General features: G+C 43.7%; 1 protein-coding gene across 6 annotated transcripts in view; it reads left to right on the forward strand.

The window, feature by feature from the left end:
* cpeb3 (cytoplasmic polyadenylation element binding protein 3) overlaps nt 1-24,963 on the forward strand; it is a 37,605-nt gene extending 12,642 nt beyond the window's left edge. For 4 of the 6 annotated variants that reach the window (XM_062400573.1, XM_062400574.1, XM_062400577.1 and 1 more), the window contains 8 exons: nt 4,319-4,375; nt 7,644-7,667; nt 9,902-10,069; nt 11,496-11,585; nt 19,427-19,545; nt 20,170-20,284; nt 20,834-21,015; nt 22,848-24,963. In XM_062400573.1, coding sequence (XP_062256557.1) covers nt 4,319-4,375; nt 7,644-7,667; nt 9,902-10,069; nt 11,496-11,585; nt 19,427-19,545; nt 20,170-20,284; nt 20,834-21,015; nt 22,848-23,075 — 983 coding nt within the window. In that variant the 3' untranslated portion in view covers nt 23,076-24,963. The remainder of the gene's footprint in view (nt 1-4,318; nt 4,376-7,643; nt 7,668-9,901; nt 10,070-11,495; nt 11,586-19,426; nt 19,546-20,169; nt 20,285-20,833; nt 21,016-22,847) is intronic. The other 2 variants (XM_062400576.1, XM_062400578.1) reach the window with 1 other exon arrangement.
* Nucleotides 24,964-27,675: the final 2,712 nt, after the last annotated feature.

Genomic DNA, 27,675 nt, shown 5'->3' on the forward strand with positions numbered 1-27,675 from the left:
GAACTGGGTCAGCTGAGCTCACGTGTGGAGAGAGCGAGGCACCCCCACCACTAACACACACATAAGAGATTCTCCCCTCGGCCTGGAAAAACACCACCAGTTTGACAACAGCCACCATCACTGCTGCTGCAAAGAGTATTGTCACACACACACCCAGCCACAAGCATAGAACACGCACAAATTGTTTCTGACACATAAATCAACTGTGACATTCCTTGCTAAACACTCTCACCTCACACACATGTTTCAGGCTGTCACTCATTGTTGACTATGACAAAGACGACACAACAGATATGAAGCCACACACACACGCACACACACACACACGCACACACACACACAGAGATGCTCATAATTGATAATGAGTCCCTGTGACTCCTGCATGTGAATCCCACCCCACCCACCGTGTCTTGCTGAAAACCCACATGCACATCAGCTGATCTGCTCACATGACCTTACTCATGCGTCAGCTACAATTTCTCGACATATCTGAACTTACAAATCTATCTATCTATATTATATCGGCTTACAAAAGCTCTGCCTGAAGAGCTTGCAAAAAGAGCCCCTAAAAATTCACGAGCCAACTGAATGATGAACACACTTTTTCATCACAGTGCCTCCACCTGTCACTTGTTTTTGACCAATGTTTGAACCATTTAAGCTTTACACAAGAAGTTGTTGACATTGATTTTGTTGTGTTTGGATGTCTCCTGCCATGTGTTGGTTAAAAGTCAGTATGAAGTATAATATTGTTGTAAATGATAGTAGGGGCCAGCTTGAACTGCGTGGTCAGTAGTGGAGGGGGAGGGCAAACACTGGCGCTGTTTGAATTTGTGTGTTTGTTGACTGGAGCAGTGGTCAGTGGGTAGGAGTTGACACACAAGGGTTTTTATCAGGAGGAAAACAAGAGTTGCATGCGCAGAACAGGTCAGATGAGTAACACAGTGATTGGTCGAGGTGCTGCGCTGAATCGAAGGCTTGGGTGTATAACTTTTCCTGAGAGTTTTGCACATATGCAGCCTGGACTTTGCTCTGTCTGCCTCTACCTTAGGTAAAGTTGTGGTTTAAAGGCTTTAGGATAAAGTTTTAGCTAAAACCTTGAAAAACATGCCACCACCGTCATCTCATCGTTATTGATCTCATTGGTATAGAAGAAGAAGTCTACATGAACGTTTGTCTTTAGGTTCAGAGAGGGGTCTTGCAGCTTAACTCGGGGTTAAAGGTCAGTATTTGGTTAGGCTGACGTTTGGCTGGCAAGTTGGACTTAACCCCTTCACTTTACAAACCAACACTTGAGATTAGCTCAACCACAGAGGGATGCCCCCTGTACTTTAAACAGCTGGTAATGACTGCAAAGAGATAAGATGATGTGTTTGTAGGTTGTGTTAAAGGTTAAACAGCACCTTGCTGCCAATAAACGACACTGTCAGTGTGTCGTAGTGTTGTGTTTTGTTATGGTGGAAAATCCATGACTCCTGCAAGCATGACTGTGCTAATCCAGTCCAGGCAACAAGGACAAGTCCTGGCTTGTTTGTCAATTAAAATCTTGTTTTGTGCGGATCTCACAAACCATGAAAGTGTTACTATCACTGCCAAGTTGTGCATCAGACTTTACTGGATTGTGAAAATCCTCCATCATTGTATGAAAAGGTACTTAATAGTTTTATTATTACTGCTTTTATGAAACTTTAAAAGGCAGTGGGAGGTTGTGGGGATTTGCTTCCAGATATATATGCCTTAACTGTTGTGTGCTATGCCTTGATTGCTAAAGGAACCTTTGCCCTGTCGTAATCATCTCGCCAAAGGGTTGCTGGGTTCAGCACCAGCTGGTATGAAGTGTAGGACTTGGGGCATTCTGGCAGAGAGACACACTTAACACTGGGTATTCTCACAGAAGCATGAGAATACCAAGTCTCAATCTTTCCATCTGTTGAACGTGTGCAGAACACATGCACATCGCTGTGTATTGTCATCACTCTTACCCTACTCAGGTAATGTTGCGATGGTAATTAAAGGTTTCTTTGGTAGTAGTCAGCAAAAGCACAGCTCTTAGGCATCCTACTGCACCCGAGGTGTGTTTTTCCATCACCGTGGCAATTCCACACTTTGCTGTTGCTACACCCACTCCCCTCTCATAACTCCTGCTGCAGCTTTCTATTAGAGGGGTTATTGGGGGCTTAAATATGTGCTGTAATGTGGACCAGAGGGAGCAAAACAGGACCAAAGCAGTTGAGAAGATCTCCAGGTGGGATCAAGTCAGAGGTGATCAGCCACGTGGAAGCTAGTGAACATTTTACCACATTGGAACTTGAGGCTCAGCATTTGTGTCGCCTTCAGAAGTTTTGAAAGTCACTCCATGAAGAGCAAAGGTCAAAAACCTATGCACCCTAGACAGACTGCATGATGTGTCCACCATGATGACCACGATAAATCTGATTGGATTGATATGGTCGTTGATCAGTGCCAGTGGCTCAGTTACTTCATCTGATGATGAGCTTATCGGCTTCCTACTCTTTCCTCCCCTGCTGATAATAGACTGTATAGTTAGGTTTACAAAAACATGATGTTATTAAACAGTTTATCCTCAAGCCAAAAATCATTTAGAATACAGTATTTCTATGCATGTGTTTTGTCTATGCAAGGAAGGTGCTGTTGGAACCGTGCCTAATAAATGGTATGGCTCTTTTCCCGAGCGGCTGCGCTTCTGTGCAACCATTATGGGGAGGTTGAGAATAGCTCATGCTCTTGATGAGGAAATGTCACCAGAACAGCAGTGGCAGCAGCAGCAACTCAGGGGCCCCTCAGGCCCTGCCACTCAACTCCTAGGGGAAGCAGATGGCACATGCCCAGAGCTATTTTAAGGGCTCGGGCGGGGGGGGGGGGGGGGGGGGGTAACTGTCCCCCTCTGTCACCCAAAATGACTAATGTCGATGAAAAGGAAAGCACAGACCACAGTGTTTGCAACTTTTGCCCTATGATCAGCAGTCCCAGCTCTGATTGTGTATGGGTTTAATGGATTGTACTAGTCCCCAGTATGCAACCTGTTCTTTCTGACTGCCAACCAAATGTAGTCGGTCAAGGTCAAAGTGCACAATCGGCTATAGAGATGTAAGGGATGCTCTTTTAATGACACTTCAGTCAGTGAGACATTTGGCTTGTACCCCCTTAATTCTGTTGGCAGACTCTACCCCACATGTTTACCAATACATGACTGTAATGTGCCCCTTGGATCTATTGCCTCTTTAACAGGACATAACACACATGATTTCTTCCCTTTGCATATAATTTTTATGCTAATAAATTGTAAAAAGAATGACACACTGGCCAACATATCCATAAGTCACACAACCCAGGTGTTCATATAAATGTGTGCACAAGTGTCTGAGCTAATCACACTCCCAGCTGCGGTGCGGCCACCCCCTTGTGTCCCTGATATCTGTCCTCTGTGGCCAAATTTTGAAACATTTGACATGTCCTCGTGATTTGCGCCATAGCAGCTTGCAACATAACGCCCGTTGGTCTCTCAAAGTCCATGTAGCATATGGGGGAACCTATACAAGCAGTTTAGCAAGAGATACTTTACAGTCACCTCCCCTAGCCTTTACACCCTAGTGTTAATACTAAAGTGATGCTCTGTGCAAGCGGGGCTCATTTACAGTAGCGGTCCAGCTTAAATGACTCTATAGGCTGCCTGTCTCTGTGTGTTGAGTAAATAGCTACTAATAGTGGAAATTGACAGAGTGACCTAATTTGAAGCGGTTAGGAGATAAAGGGTGTGCCTCTGCGGCTGCGGCTGCTAACGATGTTGACACTGAGACTACAAAATTGTTTCTTAAGCCAGGTGGGATATATATGCCTCAGCTTAGGTGTATTTTTGTTGTCTGTACAAGAACGATGGAGACAGAGATAAACATGACTTATTTCAATGTCCCACACCAGTCCTCTCCCAGCGAAAGCAGCCGCATATGGGTTCTTGAATCATTCGCTTAATGTAGCAGAATGCATGCTGTGTTAAATTCCTACCCTTATCATTGCATTTGTTTGTGTGTACATGTCTGTGTATGAGCGCATATGTAACAATAAAGAAATGTGTGTTTCTACCTCGCCTTGCACATCTATAATCTGTGGCTATGTTCCCTGCCACTGTATCATGTTTTCTATTTATTCATGGCATAAACATTTCATCATGATTGGCATTTGCTCCCTGCCGACAGTATGGAATGGAGGGTTAAATGATTATCTGTCAACAGGCTGGCTTTTATCAGGCTCTCCATGTTTTCCCTCTTTTGTAAAAGTCTTGTTTTTTTTTCTTTGACAGGACGTATGGGCCTAAACTTTCATCATCCTGGAGCAGACCACATAATGCCATTGAACAGTAAGTCCTGTTTCACTGCAGAGACCCATCATGTTCCTAGAATTCATTGGAATTGTTTCTGTTCTGCTGATACATGCATTGTGGCTGCGTTTTGTCCTGTGTTTTGAAAGAACTAAAGACTGGGAAGTATTTTTTGGCATGTTCCCATGAAAGGATATGGCCCCCCAACTACACAACCCGATCAATATACAGTACACTGAGCACACCCGCCTACCCTTAGCTAAGGCCTGGATTCCCTGACACCATAAACCTAGGTCAGTCCTCGAAGCGCTGGCTGTTGACCTGTGAATAGCTCTTCCAAAAATACCTCAACATGTAAGATTATATTCCTCCAAGTGTCCCACCAGATGGCAGATGACCAGCATTGACACGAGACAAGTCTTTATCAGGTCTTTGTCCCGTATGCTGCTACATAGATGCCACAGAGTTTTCCAGACTTGGCTCTGCCCTGCCTGAGTGATTTTCATTCGTCTTTTGATGGGGTCAGGGATACAAGTTCTTCAGGGCTCAATTTCCATCTAGTTGAGAGAGTCATGCTTACCTTGTCCAAAACTCAGCAGATATTAAAGCTGGTCTGAACGGCCGGTGATCAAATCACTTCAAACCCCTAGCTTCCTCTCTAGATATGTTCAGATGGCATACAGGGATACAGACGGGTGAAGGCAGAGGAGGCAATTTACTAATGTCACATCTCGAGAACGCTGGTGCTTCTCATTCTGTTCTTTTCATCATTCGTATCCTCGGAGAACGTGTCTCGGATAGATGTTAAACTGTTGTGTCATGGGATTATGCTCAGGCAAGTACAGATCTGTCCAGATCTCCCAAGTCTGTCAGAACTGGCTCACACTGTGGTAGCCTCTGATGTGTGTAGACAGGGAAGCTTCAGTTCCAACTTTTAAAAGTATTCTATTCAGCTTTTCTCCCTCGTTTCAACCCATTAGCTCAGAGGCTCCATGCTGTGAAACCTACAAGGCCTCTTCTGTCTACGGATAGAACTTGAAGTGAAGAAGAGAGGGTTGAGTGTAGTCAGCGTAGGTCGTCTATCCAGATTTCTTAGTGATGTTCACTTGACAGCTTAGTAGAAGCATCTGAGGCTTTGAAGCCGCTCAGAGCATGAGACATCAAACTCCTCGTGCCCAGTGGAATCACCCAGTTTTCTTTAAAACATTTTGTCTCTCGCAAACATTACACAGTTTGAAGTTGGCCCTTATTTTTAACCCTCACTTTTCTCCTTCCTGCTCTCCCTCATAGTCCGTGTCTCGTCTCGTTGAGGGATCTGAACATTTCCCAGCGAAACGGTTCTCTTAATTTTGCCCTAGTTGCTAGGTGACTTTGTTTCTGCCAAGACCAGACGGTGAGAGTGCAAAGCTGCAGAGACTGCCCAGGCTTTTTTGGGGGGAGATTGGAGAGCCAGATCTCTTTTTTAATGAAAACATAGCAAGGGAGAAGAGGCTCTGAGACATTGTATTCCCTGAGAGGAGCCAGAGGGCCAAGTCACACAATGGGGCGCTCCCAACGCAAAGGCCCATATTGCTTTTCGAGGCCACGAGTCTGCTTTGTGACTTATGAGTTTAGAGCTGCAGGAGGATCTGTTCTGGGTACTGTGTAACCCCTCCTGCTGTTTGTTGGAATTTGCTCCATCTTAAGCCACATTTTGCCTCCTCTGCGGTTTGCATTCACTGCACAGCGAGATTCCAATTGAGCTTGTTTGTGAGAACACTTCGGAGATTAAGGAAACACTGAAAAACATTTCTGAAACAATATGTGGTTATGCTCCACATAAAAGTTGAGGTTTATTGAGAGCAATAGTTTATTCTTGAACTTTGAAGAGCTGGTGTAGCAAATTTCACTTCCTACTGGAAAATCCAGACAAACTGGAAATTATGGATCTCTCATGATAGTATCAACCTTTAGCTTCGTGCTGCGCTTTAAATTCAATCTCCTGTTTTTTCTCAGGCAATTTCATTGACATAATAGTTGAAAGATGTTTTTTATGCACGTGATTCTAGCTTAAGTATGTATCTCGGTGGTATTTCTCAATGGATGTAATTTGGTCAGTTGTGATGGGAACAGCTCAATTGTCATCACATGACCCAAGATTGTTTAATGTTGTTACAGGTGATGGGATATTGGAGAATGATAGAGAGGCTGTTAAAAAATGTTGACCTTGATGAACAAAAAAATGTAACTGAAACAATCTCAGCTAAAGGTCCACTTACTTACTTTCCGTCTTCATCAGCTGATGGAGTATCCTCAGTTGTCATACATAGTTGGGGATTTATATCAGTCACGTGACAACATTTAGTCATGTATGGGAGAGTAGACGAGAACTTTGTAAAAAGCCAGTAAGTTGCCGCTGTGGACACATGGTTAAGTTTTTTTTTCCAAATGAACCCCTTGCACCCTGCAGTCTTAAACTTCTGTGAAAAGTGCACAGCCGACAGAATTAAAATTCCCTGCAGTAATCTTACAGTTTTTTAGATTTCGTATAAGTGAGTGCAGTGACATGAGCATTAAAAAGAGGGAAGAGATAAGATGGGAACATGTGAAAAGCTGATTAGATATAAGTGATGATCACAGTGTACTTTTGCCTTGCGGTAGATTTGGATCAGTGCAGCCCACAGACATTATAGCCGGTTCTCCACCCCACCCCCCTCCACCCTGCATGTTATCCTCCCCGCTCAGAGCCCAGAGGCTGCCAGCCACCTCCATACTCTCCCTTTAACCTGTGGGAAGTTTCCACTTGCAGCTGGCCTGCCAAATCTGACCCTGGAGCAACTTTTTAAATATTTCACCGAGGCCATGAGAATGACTAACCTGCTCTACCTCAGGTCCTGCGTGCACTCAGCTTTATGGCCTCATTTGTGAATATTCACAGAAGATTAGCACGAACGCGAGCCATCGATGGTTCATTAAGCTGAGATGACTATCTCCGGCTATGGGACGTTGGATTATGCTGCTAAATATCTCAGCCATCTCCGTGGCATCGCCGGCCCTGCCGCATCTGCTTTTGGTGTTGCTAAGGCAGGTGCAGCAGGTTTACTGCAGGGACGGACAATAATCACCCTCCTGTTGCGGTAGCTTAGGTTTAGCCATATGTGGTCTCACTGTTGCCTTAGAGATGTTCCTTTTGGTTTATTTCCTCAAAACCCATGTCTCTGTATCTCTTTCCTGCCCCAACTCCCCCCCCCCCCCTCTCTCTCTCTCTCTCTCTCTCTCTCCCTCCTTGTGTCTCGCTCCCTCCCTCCCCCACTATGCTGACAAGCAGCCAGGAGCTATGGCCGTAGAAGAGGTAACGTTGTGGCATTTTCTCTGGGGTTCTGCTTGCCATGCTGACCGTGTCTCTGTCCCTCCCTCTCTTTGAAGGGGGGGGGGGGCCGTAGTGTGGTGTCACGATCTGCTTTTCATCTGTCCTGTGATTGAATGAAATCATATTCATTTTTGACACACTATTTTCCATGATGTGCATTCAATCAACATGGGGCAAGGGTCCACCTAATTTGAATCTTGTTTTGCATGATGGTAAAAAGGGAAAAAACTGATTCTGCTAAATTTCTTTTTGTCTCCGTTCTGAGTCAGTGTTCTACCCCTGATGCTAACACGACCAGTGGTGCAAATTTCGGAGGCTGTAATTCCTAAAAACACAAAGACATCTGATCTGATCAGAGTTTCTGGTGCAAAATCGATACACTCCCTTTTCTTTCAGTGTCAACTGCCTGATTCTGAATCTGCCGCCAAATCCAACTCTAAATCTTTGGAAAAGTTGAGGCATGTTTGGTTGGAGACTTTCCAAATTTAACTTTGGGAATTTTCATGAAGGGGGACGCTGACTCAGAAGTGAATCATCATCTGGATACTGCAGGCGCTTCCAACATGGCTCATTTTTGATTTGATGTGCTGCTTCAATAATTCTGTTTTTATTCAGCGAGCGGGATGGGCTGCCGTGTGGCATTTGTACGTTTACTGTAATATCAGGCTGGTGTTATTATGTTTAGACTGTAATGTGGTGGAGATGGCAAAGTTCGTTAAATATTGTCTGATTCAAAGTCCTATCAATAAAGAGTGTCCATGAGGCGCTGACATGAACACACAGGAGAAAAAAGTGCAGGATTTCTTTACTACCTGACATTTTTTATTTCTTGAAAGATCAAACCCGCTCAAGTGAGGGACATAAATGTGGTTGTAGTGAAGAGAACATACATATTCTATCTGAACAAGCAACACCACAATGAAAAAAACCACTAAAACCAGAGTAGCACATACCTTTACCTGAGGCCTAGCAGTCCTCACTAAATGACACACACTTATTCCCTTCACATAGTTTGTTGCATGAAAATACTTCCTGCGCTCCAGCTTTAGCTCTTCTAGCACTCATACTGCTTCTATGAGCGTGTGAAACCTCTGCTCTTGGATTGTTTTGTGCCCCAAGACTGCCAATATTCCCAATTTATATTAGTTGGGTGCATTTGACAGATGTGGTGGAACCAAAACATCAAAGAGCAGAGGTTCCTCACGCTCACAGGAGCAGCGTGAGTGCAAATCCTAGCACAAGCAGGAACTATTTGAATGTGAGCTATGCGAGTGCAGGGTTTCGAGTGAGAGCTTTACAAAAACCTAAGACGATATCAACAAGCCCTGCTCTCGAACTAAAAGACATTAAATAAAGATCCAGGAAAAAAATAACTATATAAGTGGAGGTGATAATGCCAGGAAATCTGTCCAGCAGTGGAAGCCCCCCTGTGGGAAGTGTAGATGGTTTAGACTTCCACAGGCTTGATGTGTCCGACTGGGGGAGAACACCATAACCATATTCATTACTGGCTGATCAACTGTCTCTCCATTCTCATTATGTGCTGCAGTTCAGCATGGTTCCCTCAGGTCAGGATTCCTGTTAATGTTAGGATGATTAGGAGCGGGAGCAAGTTCCCAAGACGGCGTTTGGATGTCATGATTATGATTTGATATGTGCAGCAGTCAAATGCATGTGCACACCCGCACGTTACACACAAATGTGATTGTGGAACATCTGAATCTAGAAACATGGGCTGCTTTAACAACACCGTCCATTGTTTTGGAAGGGTTTCCACAAAAAACTATTTTTAATTTAGTGTTCATGGATGTCACCTTTTTCTTGAATGTTATAGAATATAATAACTTTTTTAAATTATAAATATTTAGTTAACATTCTGGCCCTTATACTAAATCACTGAAGATCAATCACATTAATGTGACATATTAATAATATAATCCAATCATAGTAGTTGTAGCTTTTTACAATATCCTTATATAATGAGAGTTAGAATGGATGTTTTGAGTGTTGAGTAAAACCGGACAAAGCAAAGAATGATGGTGACCTCATGAACCAACCTGATTCTGTTTCTATAATTGTTTCAAGACATGATTAATTCACTCTTACCTCTCACACGCCTCCCTCTTTACCTTTCACTCTCATACCTCTCTGTGATCCCCTGTCCTACCTCCTATTCTTCCCTGCCTCCTTCTATCTCTCTTGTCTGCCCCTACTAGGTCGTTCTTGCCTTTTCCCCTTTGAAGATGGTTTCCTCGACGATGGCCACGGTGACCCCTCCTTGACCCCGGGCCTGAACTCGCCGACCCGCTGTCAGAACGGAGAGCGGATGGAGCGCTACTCCAGGAAGGTCTTTGTTGGAGGACTTCCACCCGACATAGATGAAGGTAAACAAAAGTGATTTACATGTGGAGGAAGGATTTCTCTCCTCCACACCGCCCTGCCACAAAGTCAAACTGATACACGCTGTACTCTATGTACACAGCTGGAAGCCTCTCGGTACAGTCTTTGGCTGTTTGCCATTAACAGTTACACACACACACACATATATATAAGGCTGGCTTTAGGGCACCTTGACACTCCTTGTTAGGGATAACAAATGTATTTAGCCACAATTAACATTTCGGTTCCCATGCCTGGGTTTGATGTACAGTTGGCAAACCAAAGAACATTTTGCTGAAGACTAGTTAGACAAATAGGAAACATTCTTATTAGCTTTCTTGCAGAGACTTACCAGAGCATAGTATTGTACAAAGACTGGAAAATTCCCCTTCGCATAGAAATAGTTAGGCACATGGCCCCTTGTGAAGCCACATGTCATTTCTGTGGTTTTATGGTTTTGTATGAAGTAAACAGGACGTAATGTTAAAGTCAAACCGTAGTTCACAGAAAACCCGAATGATAAAGCCCCGATACAATGCGAAAGCCACAGTAGATGGAGATAGACCCATTTTTACTATAGAGACGTGAGAGGTATCGATGTTTACATCAAAGTCTCAGCAAGAAAGCAAGTAAGTTTAATTTTAGGTGCACGTTTGGGATAAGAATTGCATTCAGAGTTTAGCCATTTAAATTTACTAGATCTGTATTTTTGTTTTGGTTCTGCACCAAATTGCACAAACTCATTAATGTAAGTCCCCCCCCCCCCCCAATTTTGCAATGTTAAAGAAAATCCTTGTTCTGCCCCTGATACGCATCTGTACCATAATCTAATGGGCTATTTAATGGGTTCTTCCCTGACCCCTACCACATCCTTCCACCAGGTTTTAGTTGTAATCGTTGCGGTAGTTTTTGTGTAATGATGCAAACACCAATGATGTAACCTCTTTGACGGAAAGCTAAATATGTAAATTGTTGACCATACCGGAGCCGAAGATTCACTGTATTTCCTTCTTCCTCATATATATATATATATATACATTTAAGAGATTCTTAACATATCTAGATTTTTAAGTCACGTTCATGTCTGCGACCAGATGCGTTTCCGTAATTGTTTCCTGGGGCGTGTCTGAGCGTTAATATGGGATGTTTACGGTCATATGTGCCTACAGCGTTGAACCAGCTCATGTAACAGGGAGTGGATGCACAGTGTGGGCCCTGAGCTGGCTGAACAATTCATGAGTTTCACCGGCACGAGTCAGACCAGTGCAGCATGGATGCGTTTGGCTGGTGCTCCTGTTTAACGCATTGGCTACCAGTGCAAAAGAAACATGGTGAAAAATAGAAAGTGTGGCTCTAGAGTCCCTCACATGCATAGTTCATGAGCAGCCATGGATGGTTTCTCATCATGTGTTCTTCCTTTTTTTTGTACAGATGAAATCACCAACAGTTTCCGTCGCTATGGGCACCTGGTGGTTGACTGGCCCCACAAAGCTGAAAGCAAATCCTACTTCCCACCCAAAGGTAGGACAGTTTCTCAGGGCATAATCTGTGTTTTCACGTCAGATCAAAGTCTACACCAATAAATATCACCTCGTCTCTGAGTTTCGCAAAGAATCATGTTTCCCGGAATCCGCGGCTCCTGCTGGGGAAGCATGAAGGTGTCTGTTTATGTGAGCATCCCCCTGAAGACATCTCGCAGAAATGCGCGTATCATGTATAATGAGTCTGTATCCCGCCAACCTGAGCTCTGACCCCTTAAGTATTTGTTTGAATGAGTAAGTGAGGAGTGTGAAAGTTCTTCCCTTCTCTGCGTGGCATCTCTGGTGTCATTTGTGGGCAGCTGATCAGAGTAGCACCACTCTTTTCCAACATCCCTCCCTCCGGCCCAGGAGCTGCCGTGCGTCAAATGAGGGAAGCTATTAAAGACGTCCTGGAAATAACTGACATTCCATAGACGAATGGTGATACGCAGCATCTGGAGACCTGCAAAACTCTCGGCCAGCTCTCCTCCATTCTTAATTTTCAACATCCCCCCCTTCTTTCTTTTTTTTTAGCTCGGGAGGATTATTTTGAATAGGCTTGGCTCTGCTAATATCCAAGCCGGCAGAAAAAATGCAGCATCCTTTTAGGGGAATGAATGAGCTTACGGCAGCTGGAGGACGCCGCCATGTAAGGGGAGGAGACGTGGGAATAAAGATTTGTGTAGAATTCATCTCTCGCTCTAATTAAAAAATCCCCCTCTCCAAAAACTCAAATGGAAACCGATGAAATAGAATGTGAATATCAAAATCCATAATCAGCAAGGATTGCTGGGCAGATTCTTAGCACCTAAAGCGTCAGGGTTGAGAGCAAGTTGATGCCTACATGTGTGTGGGAACATGTTCTACTGTTGCACGGACTGTGTAACGGCTGATTTACAAAAGTGGGATTCGCATCAAGAGGTCATTGGCCCCTCCTGGTGTTAGGCGTTCTTCCAAGCTTGACCGAATGGAAGAGGGCTGTCACTTTCCTTCCTGTTTCCCATTTAACTGCAGGCAGTGTGTGTGTGTCTGGACAGCTATGAATGTGCTTTGGTTCAGGGATGACTCATACCATGGCTCAGTCTAGCTTCAGGGACAAGTAAGACTCATTTGGTCAAGGGAAAGGACAAGTAGCTTGGAAAGGAAGCCGGAACGAGCTGTGTTCTTTGTCAGTGATTGACCAATGACTCGGTCGGCAGATTAATTCAGCCGATATCTGACATTTTGAGATATTCAGCATCTTATCATCAAGATATTTGTCTTAATTTTTCAACCTAAAATAGGAGTTACTACTCTACGATCTACTTAAGCAAACAATATTTGTGTCAGATACATTTAAGTAAAAATAAACGTTATTCTAAATAAAGGAAATCTGTGTCTTTCTTTTCTTAAATTATCGTATTTCCGCAAGTGCAAATAATAAAATAGTAACAACTACATAATATCATCAGTGTATATCAACCTCTTGAGGCCATCATTTCTAAATATAAGCATTGGCCAATAAGAAATGCACATTGTTTAATCTTATCTCATCAAAAAAAAAACCTTTTAGAATTTTTCAGTTCAGAATTATAATCGTCACATGTCTTTGATGCAAGAGATTAACTATGTTGTCTTGAAGTGTAAGTGTTCGTAGTTTTTGCATTAATACAAGGGACTGTCTGGAAGGTATGGGAAAGGGTTTTGTGTTTTATCCTGCACCACAGTCATTTTTGTACAGTATCTAATGCAACCCCAAAATACCTTTTGCTGTCATTCCACTGGTCTGTTGTGAATTTCAAGTTAGAACTTCTTTGCTGGTTTGATTTACTCTCAACACTTCCTTCAACTTCTTTACCAGTCAAAGCGAGCAGCTGTTTGCAACAACAACTGTACACTGTGTTAGCAACAAGCTTGTGAACACCAAGCATTTAGTGTTAAGCATTTAGCAGCGAAGAAGCCATATGTCTTTGTTGGTGGAGAACAAAGCAGAGCTTCAATGGGACGGAATATTGTACTTTCAGTGAACCTGTGTCCAGTAACAAGTGTTTCTGATCATGTTGCAATACATACAACTGGCAAAATTCAGCTTTAGATTATACAAGAATTGTTCTAAAGAATAAAATATGGCTCCTGTTCTGAAAAGGAAAAGTGGATTTATTATGCTTTGGTCATCACATCCCTGTCGTCCTCCCTCCTGTTACCTACTTACTCTGACTGTTGTGGACAATAAGAATAATAAGAAATGTTAAGGAGCTTTTTCTGTGTGTGACTGAGTAAGGGGGGGGGGGGGGCTTGCAGTGAGTGGGCTGGAGCCTAAAGTGCTGGGAGCTATAAACTTCTACAAGTGCTAATGCTCACGTCACATTGCAATAACAGTGTCTCACACTTGTTTGAAGGTTTGGAAAGGTCACAGCCGAGGTTTGCTATCGACAGATATTGATCTGCTTTTTTAAATAATATAAATGGACAACATGTACTGTTAAAACATTCACAGGTCCATGTTTTCCCTCTTTTCTGTTGAACATGAATGTGGCAGCAGAGACGTGCTCCAGTGGAAACAGTTACACTTTGACTGCGTCCAAAATGACCCACTCATTCACTGCCCCCTACTTCACTGCATAGGGTGTAGAAATGAAGAAATTAACTTTTTGCTGCAGTTTGTGCTTTGATTTGCTGCTCTGCACTTATTACATATTTTACGGCAGAGTTTTGTCTCATGGCGGTCATTAAAATCCAAACTAGGTCATTTGAAATATAAGGAGCGTTCTCTAAAACCGACTGTTTTGAAAAAGTTGGAGAATTTAAACCTGTCTGTCTTCATCCTCACAATTTTTTTTTATATGACAAAGAAGTAGAGACATGCAGTCCTCTGTCCTCCTGTTGGTCTGCCTGTCAACACAGCGAGTACAATGCACAATGGTTTATATTGCTCAGTTTGTGACCACAGGTTGTACACTACATTTCACGATGCACTGTGGGATACAATCAGTGCACTATATAGGGTTTTATAATTTTGCTGAACATTCTCACAGCACTGTGGCTAATTCTCAATATAGTGGACTATATAGTGATTAGTGACTGCTTCTCTCAGGCCGCATTTTATCTTTCGCCCTCTCGTTGGGATTATATCCACAGAGCGCCTTCTTCAAATTGGGATGATTAGCGATGCTTGGTTTCTCTCCTCCATCACGGTCTCCTCTCCAATTGCTACAAAGCCTCAGGGTCCGCATTTGTTTATTGGAGGGCAGATGTTTGTGTCTCCCTCCCTATCCGTCCTGCCAAGCCCTCCTCCTCCTCTTCTTCTTCTCCTCCATCTCTGTCTCTCCTCATGGTGGAAGCTGCTGTCAGCAGTTGGTCTGGTCACATTCTGTGGCAAAGTTTGAGCGGACAGAAAATGGATTTTACCCTGGCAGCCATGTCTGGTAGCAGAACATGACTCTGCCCAAAATCTAGGTTACACACATCTACTAAGCTCAATAATTAATTGTTTTATTTTATTTAACTTGCACAAAATCTTTGCACGTTGTCGATTTACAGAGGATTATGTCCTGGGCTAGTATTATATGAGTTAGACGAATCCAACCTGATGTCAGACCTTTCAAACATATGAAATTCAATTCAATGTGATTTGTAAAATGAATTAGAAATAAGTTAAACATTCGGCTTTACAGACTAATGCATAACAAAGCTATGTTATTTGTAAAGCATGACAAATATTTAAAAATACTAACAGGAGAGAAATGAGTAGATGGATGCCACCCATGTGTGCGAATTTAATACTAAGCTAGAGCCATGAGCCAGGAAAGATTAGTTTGGCACTAACCTTCAGCAAAGCAATAGTCCGGCTCATAAAGAAACCTGGTAAAACCACAACATTTAGTTTTTCCCGTTCCGGTTTGTTCAAATTAAATTTACAAGTGAGTTTACGAGTGTTAATCAGTGAGTCTTCGAGGTGCCATTGGCCAATTTTCTTACACTTGGAGAGAACAAGACTGACACCCCCCCACCCTTCCCTCCAGTCTTTGTAAATGTACAGACACGAGAATTGTCTTTAACTTTTCCATTAATACCTGGCTCCCATTTACCTTAAAACCTACAGCCTGATACTATTTAAAGGTTGCACTTTTGTGGTTGCGTGGAAGCACTTAGTGAGTTAATGTCTGTTTTTACAGTAATTGTCATCAGGTTGCTGTTGAGGTAACCGTTTCTCTCCCTGTGAGTCAAACTGCTGGCCTCCGTCGCAGGAAAGACTTCTGTCATCGGTTTGTCTGGGCAACCCACGACGGCAATCTGCCTATCGTTGGTCTGTAAACACGGCTGTGCACGCTGGAAAATCCTGCAGATGTATGTATTCTCTCCCTCCCGGGACCGTCCTGGAAGCTCGGCTGTAAAGCCCCATAAATCTCAGACACGAGCCACTGCAGATCCGTGCTCTCCTCCCGTGGCATAAGCCTCTGCAGTGCGCAAGGCAGATGGAAAAAGAGCCGGATCCCCAGCAGCATTCAGACTAAATATCAGAGCGTTAATGTGGCACAGTGCCCGTGAAATCTGGCACAGCCGGCTGTAATGGAGGACTCCTGGCAAAGCTGTATATTCATGAAAAGCTTTGCCATGTAGTAGATTGTTGATCATGAGCACACACTGTCCTGAACTCAATGTATTTACTCTAGAAATTTAGAATGACATTTTAAAGTAAAGTCCTTATCTTGTTGATACTGATATATATATCTGAGCCTTGAAAAGCACAGAATTATAAAGTGGAGCAGAAAACTTTATGGATCCAGTTTTGTGTGAAATTGTGCAGAAATGAAGCGTAAAGCCGTCTGTAGCTGCCCTCAGACATGCACTCAACTCCAGATAATCTCCTGACGTTCTGTGGAGGGGCTGAATGTGAGTACACAAAATTTATGAGGGATAGTTTCATGTGCCAGAATGAGACCATGTGAGAACGCGACAAGAGATCCTTCGCAGGATTCACAGCAAGTGAGTGGATGTTGATGAGGTTTCTAATACGTGATCGACGCACAACTGGCACAGGAGTACATTTTTTTTAAATGGCTTATTTGTATAAATCTGACCTGTATATGATGAGTAATAGTCAGACACCCCTACAGAGGTCTGCAGCATTGTAAAGTGGCCGGCGGTGGTCTTTCTGTGTGCAGTTTGCATGTTCTGCCCATGTCTGTGTGGGTTTTCTAAAGCTTCCTCTCACGGTCCAAAGACATGAAGCATAGGTTAAGAGACTAAATTGTCCGTAGGTGTTAATGTGTGATGTGTCAATGGTTGTTTCTCTGTGTATGTTGTCCCCGTGATACGCCGGCGATCTGTCTTAGAGTGTCCCCCGTCTTCTGGGATTGGCTCCAGCCTCCCCTGTGGCCCTTGGGATAAGTGTGGATGGATGGCGTTCTGAATGATGTAATGGAAGCCATCAAAACACTACTACGCTCCCGTCAGTGGGAAATTGAGTGTGGTAGTGGTTGTAAGTCTCACTCCCAAGACCTGTTGCATCAATTTTGTAACTTAACCTTTATAACGTAGTTACGGTAGCAAGTTTGCCTTGATATACCCCCCCCCCCTCACTCTGCCTGCTCCCTCATCCCCTCACATGTCACTCCATTTGTATGCTCTCCTTTGCTTCCTTTTCTCACTCCCACTCCTCCCATGTGTCTCTCTCTCTCTCACTCTCTCTCTCTCTCTCTCTCTCTCCCCTGCCCTGGGTCATGGAACTCGTTGTTCCCTCTTTCAGACTGTACGAGCTGCTGGCTAGCTCTGCCTTTTCACGTTGTTTGTTTTTGTGTGTCTGTGTGTGTGTGTATCTATGTGTCTGTGTGTGTTTGTGTGTGCAAGACTGCAGTTCTTTTCCTCTTAGGGGGATGTCAGTACTAACCACATGATTTGTCCCAGTGACAAACCCTCTTTATGTAAGCCAGCACCACAGAGTCTGGGGTCTTGTGTCGGGTGATGACGAGGCACGTGGACAAACACGACGAAGGCTCTGTTGACTTCGTGTCGACCGATTTCAAAAGGACGGAGATTGGTTGGTCACTTCAAGCAGCTGATTGCCATTAGCTTTTCCCATGATGGTATATAGTTTGTCATTACAGAAAACATTAAGGATTATTAGCGTGTCATTTGACTCTAATGGGCTCATTATCGGAACCTCTCAACTAAACAGAGCCTCTGTTCTGACTTTGCTTGACACTAGATTCATGTAGTCACCTTACACTGTGAATGCTAATGTGTTGATCCCAAACCAGGAGACCCATGTTTATTTGCAGTTGGGTATGACCCCTCTTGTCCGGACAGATTGCACCAGTCACAACCATTTATCTGAGATGGGGCGGGTTTGATTGACAGAGGAGAGTCCCTGAGGCCTTATCGTTCACTATAATGATCCTCAGTCACTCCGCCAAATTACATTCAATCAAGCTGCACCAAATTTCACACTCTCACAAAATAAGCCAGATTTTCTTCTTTTAACTGAAAGCGGTCGACCTGTGATCAGATCTCTCAGGACGGATGATAATACCGGGTCTGGACGTTCACACCTGTACTCAACTGTCCACTGTCCAAGCCGTCCATGAATGGCAGGTTGGAGCAGAGCCATTGTGATGGGGGTTACGTCACATGCGCCAAAACACACGTCACACACACTCGCACGGACAAAAGCCGCCTGTCGGGGGAACAGCAGCTTCTTGAGGACACACACACCTTCCTGTTTTCGCCTCTTGATGCTCGCTGCCTTTTCTTTCTCATCCTGCTTTTATTCCCCACCTCCGCACTCTCTCCTTGTCTCCCTCTGCAGCAGCATACACGTGCACCCTTTCTCCCGACATGACAGTTGAACATTACCCGTTGCCAATTTCAATCATGCCTGTGTTGAAATAAGTGTGTGTGTGCACTTGGGTGATACGGAGAGACGGCTTCTCAAGAGACACTGGAACACATGGCTTTTGTAGTGTACCCAAGTGACGCTGCAAATGGAGAGTTCAGAAGTCGGACACTGTGTGTGTGTGTGTGTGTGTGTGTGTGCGTGTGTGAGATCATGTGCACTTGTGCATATCTACCGATCCCACTTGCTCTGCTCACACAGCAGCTCATATTCCCCTGACTCATGGGTGCCACAGGTGGTGCTGGGCTCCTGCGAACATAATCAGAGTAATACACTAATAATTTACAACCCTTTCACAGGCGCCTGTGTTCACTGACAGTATTGCACTCATCTCTCGGCCGTCTGCTGGCTCTTTCCTCTTTTCTCGGCGTGCAGTGCTCATTTTGATCAGCCTATAAATCACATCCCGTTGGCTCTCCGACCCTCGCAGCCTTGAGTGATGGATCTAACTATTGAATTGGTTCCCCGTCTGTCCCAAAACTCCCTAATAGCTCTGACCTTGGAGGAGGCCTCCGCTCTCGATGATTCATAATTCAATAGTACAGAGTGACCTTTTCTTTAGTTGCCTTATACAAAAACATCACTGAACTCTCTCCATGTGACCCACCTTTCTGGGAAGATTTGCAGTGTGTCGGGCTGATCAATTTTGCATGGTTCCTTTAGGAGCTGGGATGGGGGGGGGGGGCACTCTTAGCTATTTAATCTGCGGCAGTGTGAGCCGGAAGGGGCAGCGGGTGCAGAGCAGCTTATGGAGGCAGGCGTAGGACAGAGGAACAGGCCACAAGGACAAAGTCTGAATTACAAGGGAAAAAGGATGAGGCTTAGTCATCGTACTGTGACTTGCACAACGTAGGAACTGTAAATACAGATGAACTCTAAACTGTCACAGTCACTAAGTTGTGACTGTTAGTCTCTGTTGATGAACATTTGCTTTTTTCTTCTAATCCGTGTCTGCTCTTCTTCTGCAGGCTACGCCTTCCTGCTGTTCCAGGAAGAGACCTCTGTTCAGGCCTTAATCGACGCCTGCATCGAGGAGGATGGCAAACTGTACCTGTGTGTGTCCAGTCCCACCATCAAAGACAAACCGGTGAGTGGCAGAACACGACACGTGGGTTGCTTTATGTCTGTCCTAAACGCTTTTTTTTTTTTAAGGACCTAAACTGTTTGCTAAAATCTAATCATGAAAGAATACTAGGCGATAAAAGTACAAGACCAGTTGAGATTTTTTTCTGTAATTTTTTTTTAGGATGACTTTATATATATTCTCTAGTCTTATGAATCATTTAGAGTGATTTACAGTCCGTTCACGCAGACGTTCATACAGTGTTTCTCGACGCAGCATTTTTCGGTCCCACACCATTCACACACTGTCAGCATAGCCGTCAGGGGCAATCTGGGGCTCAGCATCTTGTCCAAGGACACTTGGGCCACACGTTCTTCTAAATTACTGCATTTATTTCCCCAAGCATGTCAGGGGACTTTCGGGGCCCCGGGCAAAAGACACCTGGGAGGGCCCAACATCGAATTGAACACCCCACCCCCCCAATGATACCAAACCTCAACGTTCCAATCTTCAATCCAATCATTTATTATCAAAATTATAGACAAAGTGCGGACCGTGTAGTTAAGTAGCTAAGTTTAAGTGTTAAGCTTTTGGCAGCAAACTAACGACATGGGCCCCTTATTTTCCTCTCATATCTTTAACTTGCAGGTCCAGATCCGTCCCTGGAACCTGAGCGACAGTGACTTTGTCATGGATGGCTCCCAGCCTCTGGACCCCCGCAAGACCATCTTTGTCGGAGGAGTGCCGCGGCCCCTGCGTGCAGGTAACTGACTTATATGAATGGAATATCTTTTTTTTCTTTTTCTTTTCGTCATGAGATACCCCAAAAGCCTCTAAATTGGATTCATAACATTGACTGGCACGGAGCGCAGAGGCTGGAGGCTGTAAAGAAAAGTTCTCGCTGAGAGAAAGCAATCCTCTACTTGGGTTTCCAGGACGTGAGCCAAATGTTCGTCATGTTAAGAATTCATGGTGTAATGGAAGGCTCAGTCTTTCTGTTCGAGGGATAAACATCGCTGGCTTGTCTGCAATGTGACCCCCCAACTAATTATACCAGCAGACTGAGACTGCTGCTCTTATGAATAGTGCAACGGGGTCGATTTTTACGTCAGTTAATAGCCCTGTCAATCACAAAAGTAAAACCTTTTCTGCTTATCTTTTTAATTCACTGAAGGCTTTTCTACTTGAGAACAAAAGGAAGAGCAAAACGCTCTTTAACTCACAAAAACTCCTGAGAGTTGTGAGGACTGGTGGCAGCACTAATCTTCTCTCTCCCTCCCCCTCTCATCTTCTCCTCCCTCGCTCTCCTCAGTGGAGCTGGCGATGATCATGGACCGGCTGTACGGCGGCGTCTGCTACGCCGGCATCGACACCGACCCGGAGCTGAAATACCCGAAGGGAGCCGGCCGGGTCGCCTTCTCCAATCAGCAGAGCTACATCGCTGCCATCAGCGCTCGCTTCGTTCAGCTGCAGCACAATGACATCGACAAAAGGGTGAGTGGGTTCACGTGCCTCACTCACAACATCCTCCCTCTGACCGAAAGCAGGGTCCCCACCACAACTGAGGTTTCCCATGGCATGCATCATAGCTGAACTCTGCCCGGGCCCTCTCCCATGTATCACAGCTTTCATTATAGCAGCGTTTTCAGCCAACTGCTCGGTGCAGCCTGCAATAACAGAAGGCCGGGCCTGGCTGTGTAATCACCAGGGCTTTCGGCTGCGGGAGTCCCGACAGATGTTTCAAGTTGCAGACACATAGGGTCGGTTTAATTATAGTAGTTCCCTATACATGTATAGCCGGGGCTGTGCTGCAGCCTGGTTATTTTAGGCTCGCCGGCCAATTGCAGTGGGACAGATCGTGACCAAGAGAGACTGGTTGTCGGCCAGGAAGTCGAGCCTCTGAAGGGCGGGGCCGTCCACCACACCCCGGCTATCAAAGGCTATCTTCAGCGGGGGTTCTCTCTGGGCGTGTCTTTATTTTGACTGGAGCTGTGTGGAATACAAATAGCACTTGAAGGGTGTGAACAAAGACGTTCCATTTAAAGATGAGTCACAACAGAAACATGGAAACAGTCTTGAGAGCCAGGTAACATGGCAAACAATAATCAGGTCACCTTACTGGGGTCAGCAAACAAACAATATTTTCAAACTGTCCCCTCTTTTACATCCTCAACACAAAAACCCTATTAATCCACATTCAGACCGACACTACAACACACTAATCTGAAACAAACACCATGACCCCCCTTCAGTTATTTTATCACTTTTCTTTTTTTTGTTGCCCTTTCATTTTTTACTGAATTGTTTTGTGCTGTGTCTTTCTGTTAGTCACCAAACTGCCTTGCACTCTGAATAATTCATTAGAAAACTCTACATATATTTTGACAGAATTAACACCTTGAAAGAAACTGAGAGTCAAATTGGGGCACAAGAGGGACGACGTCCTTGAGAATCTCTCTTTGACTTCTGAGTTGATCTGTGGAACAAAGACGCCTTTTTCTTCTAATTCTCTCCTTCAGGCCTTTAGCGTTAACAAGTTCATTAATGTCTCTTGATGAGGGCCCAAAGAAGCTCATCACCTCTGCTCTGCGTCTCGTCCCCTGAGTTGATAATGGTGTTTAATAGTTTCTGCTCCTTCCTGTCCTCCTCCTCCTCCTCCTTCTCCTCCTTCTCCTCCTCCTCCTCCTCCTCCTCCTCCTCCTCCTCCTCCTCCTCCTCCTCCTCCTCCTCCTCCTCTGCACTTTGCACTGTAGCGGACTCCCACTGTCAGAGGATTCGATAACCTTACATTTTGTGGCCGCTCTAAAACAAGGTTAGCTTCCAGCCCTGCCCACTCGTGCACCGAGACATGAGGTCTAATTTCTTGTCACCCGGCTCAGTGGTCAAACTCGTTTTACTGGTGGGGGGCTTCCTGAGGTTTTATTTTAGAAAACTGTTGCTGTAGAGGAGGATTTCCCTTGGAGAAACTTTCGGGAATTACTGTGTCATGTCTGCGGCGTCTCGACACGCACACCTGCATACACCTGTTTGTTTTTGTTTATTACGTTAAAGAGGCTATTTAAGTAGTTGAACTGAGGAATTGTAAGAACTTGAGGTTTTGGGGAATGATTTAGTTTGTATTTGTGTTGTTTGGGTTGGTGTGTGTTGGTGGGCTCCCGGCTTTTGTATGCATTTTGACGTCCAGGTGGGACGAGACAAGATTTTTGAAAAACGTTCATAAGAAGAGTGCTTTAAGTGAGTGTGAGAATATGAGATTAAAATGCTGTTTGTCTTGATCCGTGTTTGTGGAAGATGAGAAACTAAACTCCTCCCTCTCTCCTCCCCAGGTGGAGGTGAAGCCTTACGTCCTGGATGACCAGATGTGCGACGAGTGCCAGGGGGCGCGCTGCGGGGGGAAGTTCGCCCCCTTCTTCTGTGCCAACGTCACCTGCCTGCAGTACTACTGTGAGTACTGCTGGGCCAGCATCCACTCGCGAGCCGGCAGAGAGTTTCACAAGCCACTGGTGAAGGAGGGGGGGGACCGCCCTCGACACGTGTCCTTCCGTTGGAGCTGAGGGGGGGTCCGTGAGTCGACCCTGCCCCGGTGAACCCACACCTGACCCCCAAAAAAAGAAAAAAAGGCCTCCTGCTATCTCACAGCCTGGGACAGTACTGCAACACCCCCCCCCCTCCCACAATACACAGCCCCATCTACTCCACCCGGCTCCCCACAAACACCTCATGAAAAAAAGGATACCGCCAAACACACGGGACTGTCGTCATGCCTCGCGGCTCTGAACTCATCGCCTGGTGTTCCCCTCTGATGAAGCTTTGTAGGGGAAAAGAAAAGAGAAAGTCTATCAGCGTAGAATTTGCACTTTGGCACAAGATTTCACTAAACACACACACACACACACACACATAATGGTATGTTTGACTCCTGGCTACTTTCAGTTCCCCGCTCTGTTGACTGGGTGGTGTGGTACGTCCTCTTGGACCCACCGCCCCCTTACTGAGACAGAGGTGGGACCTTACAAATATTTTTAAAAGGGTATATATTTGTTGTTTTCTTATCGATCTATACATATAAATATGAATATAAGTATATAGATCATTCAAATTGTATGCAACAGGAGCATGCACTTAGTTATATGGCCCCTAGTAAAAATCATAATTACCAAAGGCAAGTGAAATTAATGCACAGAGAAAAGCAGCTGGCATAAGATGTAGCAAGATTTAACATCTATCCATTAGTGTGGGCCCGTATCACCCAGAGTAAAATAACACGGCTGCATTCGCTCTCAATTCTGACTCTGAAAATATGAATACCTCATAACGCGCATTCAGATATTTGTTTTCAATATCTAGGTCTTTATTTTTATAATAACATTATTTTTTAGTGTTATGTAAATGTAATGCTGCAATAGCTTTGCTGCTGAATACATGGTATAAACAGATACCATAAGTACTTTATTCAGGCGAGTGTTTAAAATAATAAACAACAGATCCAGAGAAGCACCGACGAGCCATCCAGGGGGGAAGGGTGGGGGGCGCCCCTAACTGCATGTTTATTTCAATCAGGTTGCTGCATGCAATACACTTTTCAGTATCATGTCTACTATTCAATTCTGCCCATGTTTGCACAATACACTGTAGGCATACATTCGACTCGCACGGAACTGGACAGAAACTGGTCAAAGGATTCATGGGAGCTCTGTGTCACCGGTCGGCCACAGCTGATAGCTCCTGCACAAACAGGCGGTGCACACATCCAGACAGCGAGGAGGGGAAATACTTTTAATAATCACAAATCAAATTAAATGTAGGATAACCATTTAAAACTGTCTATGATAGGTGAAGTACTTTTTTGCAGTGATTGTTGATATAATTGTGCAATTTTTTATACCGTATGTAGTTAGGTCTGAGTATGCCTAGAACTGTGATTCGCTTTAACTGTCGTTAATGTCCGACATAGAAGTCCTGTGAAACTTCATAACTAGTGTATACACACGTGCAGTATATATGTTCTCTTGTACACACACACACACACACACACACAGACACCAGGATACACAGAAGCCTCTCACACATGAACGCACATACAAACACAAGGACGGCTATTCTCACACAAACAGGTCTACAAACACCGAGTCTGATCTGAATAGAAGACGCACCAATGTGAGCTTAAACTGAGAACTGAGTTATTCTTGTTGGTTTATTTGTTTGTCGGTTTGTTCCACCGTTGACAAAAATAAGGAAAAGGAAATAATGCACGTTTACGTCCCACAATGCAACCAAAGAGCTTACACGTTTGACTTTTTACAGACCACCTGACAACACACAGGGCGATTTTAGACGAGAGGCGGACGGGGGGAGGTGGGTGGGAGTTGGGGGTGAGGTTAGAAAACGAATCGTAGAAGCTACTGGAGACTTGAGGTGCTCTGCACATGCTCTCACTACACGGGGGGGGGGGGGGGGGGGTCATTGCCAGAATGAGTAAGCTGGGAGTGGTCGGGCAGGGGGGGGTGTGGGTTACCATATTTATCAAGATTTTTTTGTTTGTTTCCTGCAAAGCTTGAAGTAATGGACCTGCTTAAAAAAATGGTGGACATATATACAAATATATATATATATATATTTTTGTTTTTTGTTTTTGTTTTAATCAAAAAAGGTTATGGTGCGCCGTTTAAACAGGAAGGGGTGGGAGGGTGGGAAAGGGGCAGATATAAATCATGATATAGAAACTCAAGTATTGGCTGCTGGAGACCAGGCGGCCCTGGTTTGGGGGGGGGTCTGGGTTGAAAGAGGGGGGAGAGTTACACTGGTATTAGCGGTTTTGTGGACAATCTGAACAGGGGTCCCGCATCACTGCCAGTTACCCATGTCCCTCCGTCCCCCCCCTGTCCCCTTAACCCTTTATTCTAATCATTTTGTTATGTTTCTCGTGAGTTGTGATGGTCCCATGCTGGCGCCCAGCTGTCCCCTCTCTCTTTTCTCGTTTTAGTCGCAAACTGTTTTTTCGGGGGGGGGAGGATAGATGTTTGTTGTCCAAGAAAAGAAAGAAGAATTGAAACTGAAGCAGAAGATCCTTTTTTTACTGAGAAGATGTAAAAAAAAACAAGAGGCTAACCATGAGTAATAATAAGTATCCCTATGGAAGTGAATATTTTCGGGGGTGCTTTTTGTGACGTTTCTTTCCCCCGCCCAGACAGGTTTTCTATGTTCGTCCCTTCTCTACGATAGATATTTGTTATGCACTACTCTTTGTATCGGAACAGTTTTCGACAGTCAGCGGTTCTTTTTGTTAAAGGAAAAAAAAAAGAAAGAAGAGAAGATACACGGCCTGCTTTCTGACTGACAAGATCTTTTGCAATACCTCAATTTTGAAATATATTAGGAGAGAAACTGATATTTTCTAAGTAAGTTTATTCAGATAAGAAAAATATATATTAATTTAATTATTCGAGAGAAATGATTTAACAGATGGTTGATTTTTTTTTTTTTTTATCATTTAATCTTATTTGCTTTTATTTTAAGAATTTATTTTTTTGAAAAAGACAACAACTGAAGGAGCTAGAGCTTTATTAATAATTAATATAATGACGTAGTTATTGAGAGTCTACTTGATCATGGTGGAGATGTCGGTGAGTTTCCCAATCGGTCAAATTGGACTAAAATATCCGAGACAAGCTCTTTGGAGAAAAATCAACTGGGTGCTCAGAGAGAAAACTGAACATATTTCCCACGTTTTTTTGTATATTTATAATCAATCATTTACTATGCTGACCAGAGTTGTGAAAGAGATCTTCTGTTCATTATTTTTTTAAGAGAAGTTTTTTATGTTTCCTATAAGTATGTGCTCCCTTTTTGTTTTTGTACAAAAAAAAGAAGAAAAAAAGCGACGTGACCCTGATTTGTTTGCGTGACATGACAAAAAGAGACTTGTGTGAGACTCCCTGACGAGCTGGAGGTTAAAGAGAAGAGAATGTTATTTTTTAACACAAAACAGACACAAGTCTTTTCACCTGTAACTTGACCGAAAGCCCCCAAGGTGCATCAATTGACCGGTGGCCTTCTTCTATTCACGCAAGACTTGAATTAGTCCCATTTTTTAAGGCTCAGAACCTTGACTCTTTGTTGTAATGTGCAATACTGTTTGTACTGTTTGTAGAAAAGAAGAAAACAAGAAAAAAGAGGCATAAAAATCTTTATTGCAGAATTATTTTCATTGCAAGCATTGTGATTCACTAAAATCCTTTTCTACTGTGTATTTACCTACTCTACCTGCTAGTACCTTCCAGTAGTAATGTAGCCTTTGTACTGAGAAATTTGCATTATTTTTAGAAAGTTTTGCTAAAAAAGAAAATAATTTAAACATATTTTACATATTTTAATTTTGATTTAATTTCTATTTTATTTAAATTTTTCTTTGCAGACTTATTTCTCAACCATTAATAGTTATTTCTGGGGGAGACTTTCATATCTGGTCAATGTCATTAATATTATTTTGTATTTTTACTTGGAATAAATTAATTTTATGAAGCAAATTCTTTAAAAAGTTTTTAATTTTTTTTTCATTTGTTTACGTTTTTTCATTTTTTTGGAAGCTGAAAAAAAAAAAGAACTTTGTAATAATGTTACTAAAGTGTCTTGATTCTTGAAATGCTAAGCTTTATGTGTTAACTCGCTGATGTTGCTTACATTAGTGTGAAAATGATCTACAGAGAAAAAAACATATATATATATTAACTAGTCACAAACAACAGCTTGGTGGTTGGTGATGTTTAAGTGATCCGCAATGTAAACAAATGAATGGGTAATAAAATAAAAGTGGCAGAATGGAGCGTACATCATGTTGTGATGTAATTGACCATTTACATTGCTTCTGCTAATCCAATACTACTACTACTGCTACTATAACCTACTAACTGTGCCCCCCCCTCCCCCACACACAGTTCATTCAGTCCCTGCAGAGTGCACCGGTGTGATTGTAACTTAGTATGAATGTATATATGGAAATGCACTGTATTATATATAGTTTCTTCAACTTAAAAAAAAGAAGGCCTTTTCAAGATCCCACTTTTCCTCTTGTCGTCTTCAGCCTTAAATGGGCAGTTTTGGGAAATATGTTTATTCACATACACTTTCTGCACGTCCTCGTGTGTTTGGATTAAA

This window comes from Platichthys flesus, chromosome 12, assembly GCF_949316205.1.
Source record: "Platichthys flesus chromosome 12, fPlaFle2.1, whole genome shotgun sequence".
In the NCBI taxonomy this organism is placed as follows: Eukaryota; Metazoa; Chordata; class Actinopteri; order Pleuronectiformes; family Pleuronectidae; genus Platichthys; species Platichthys flesus.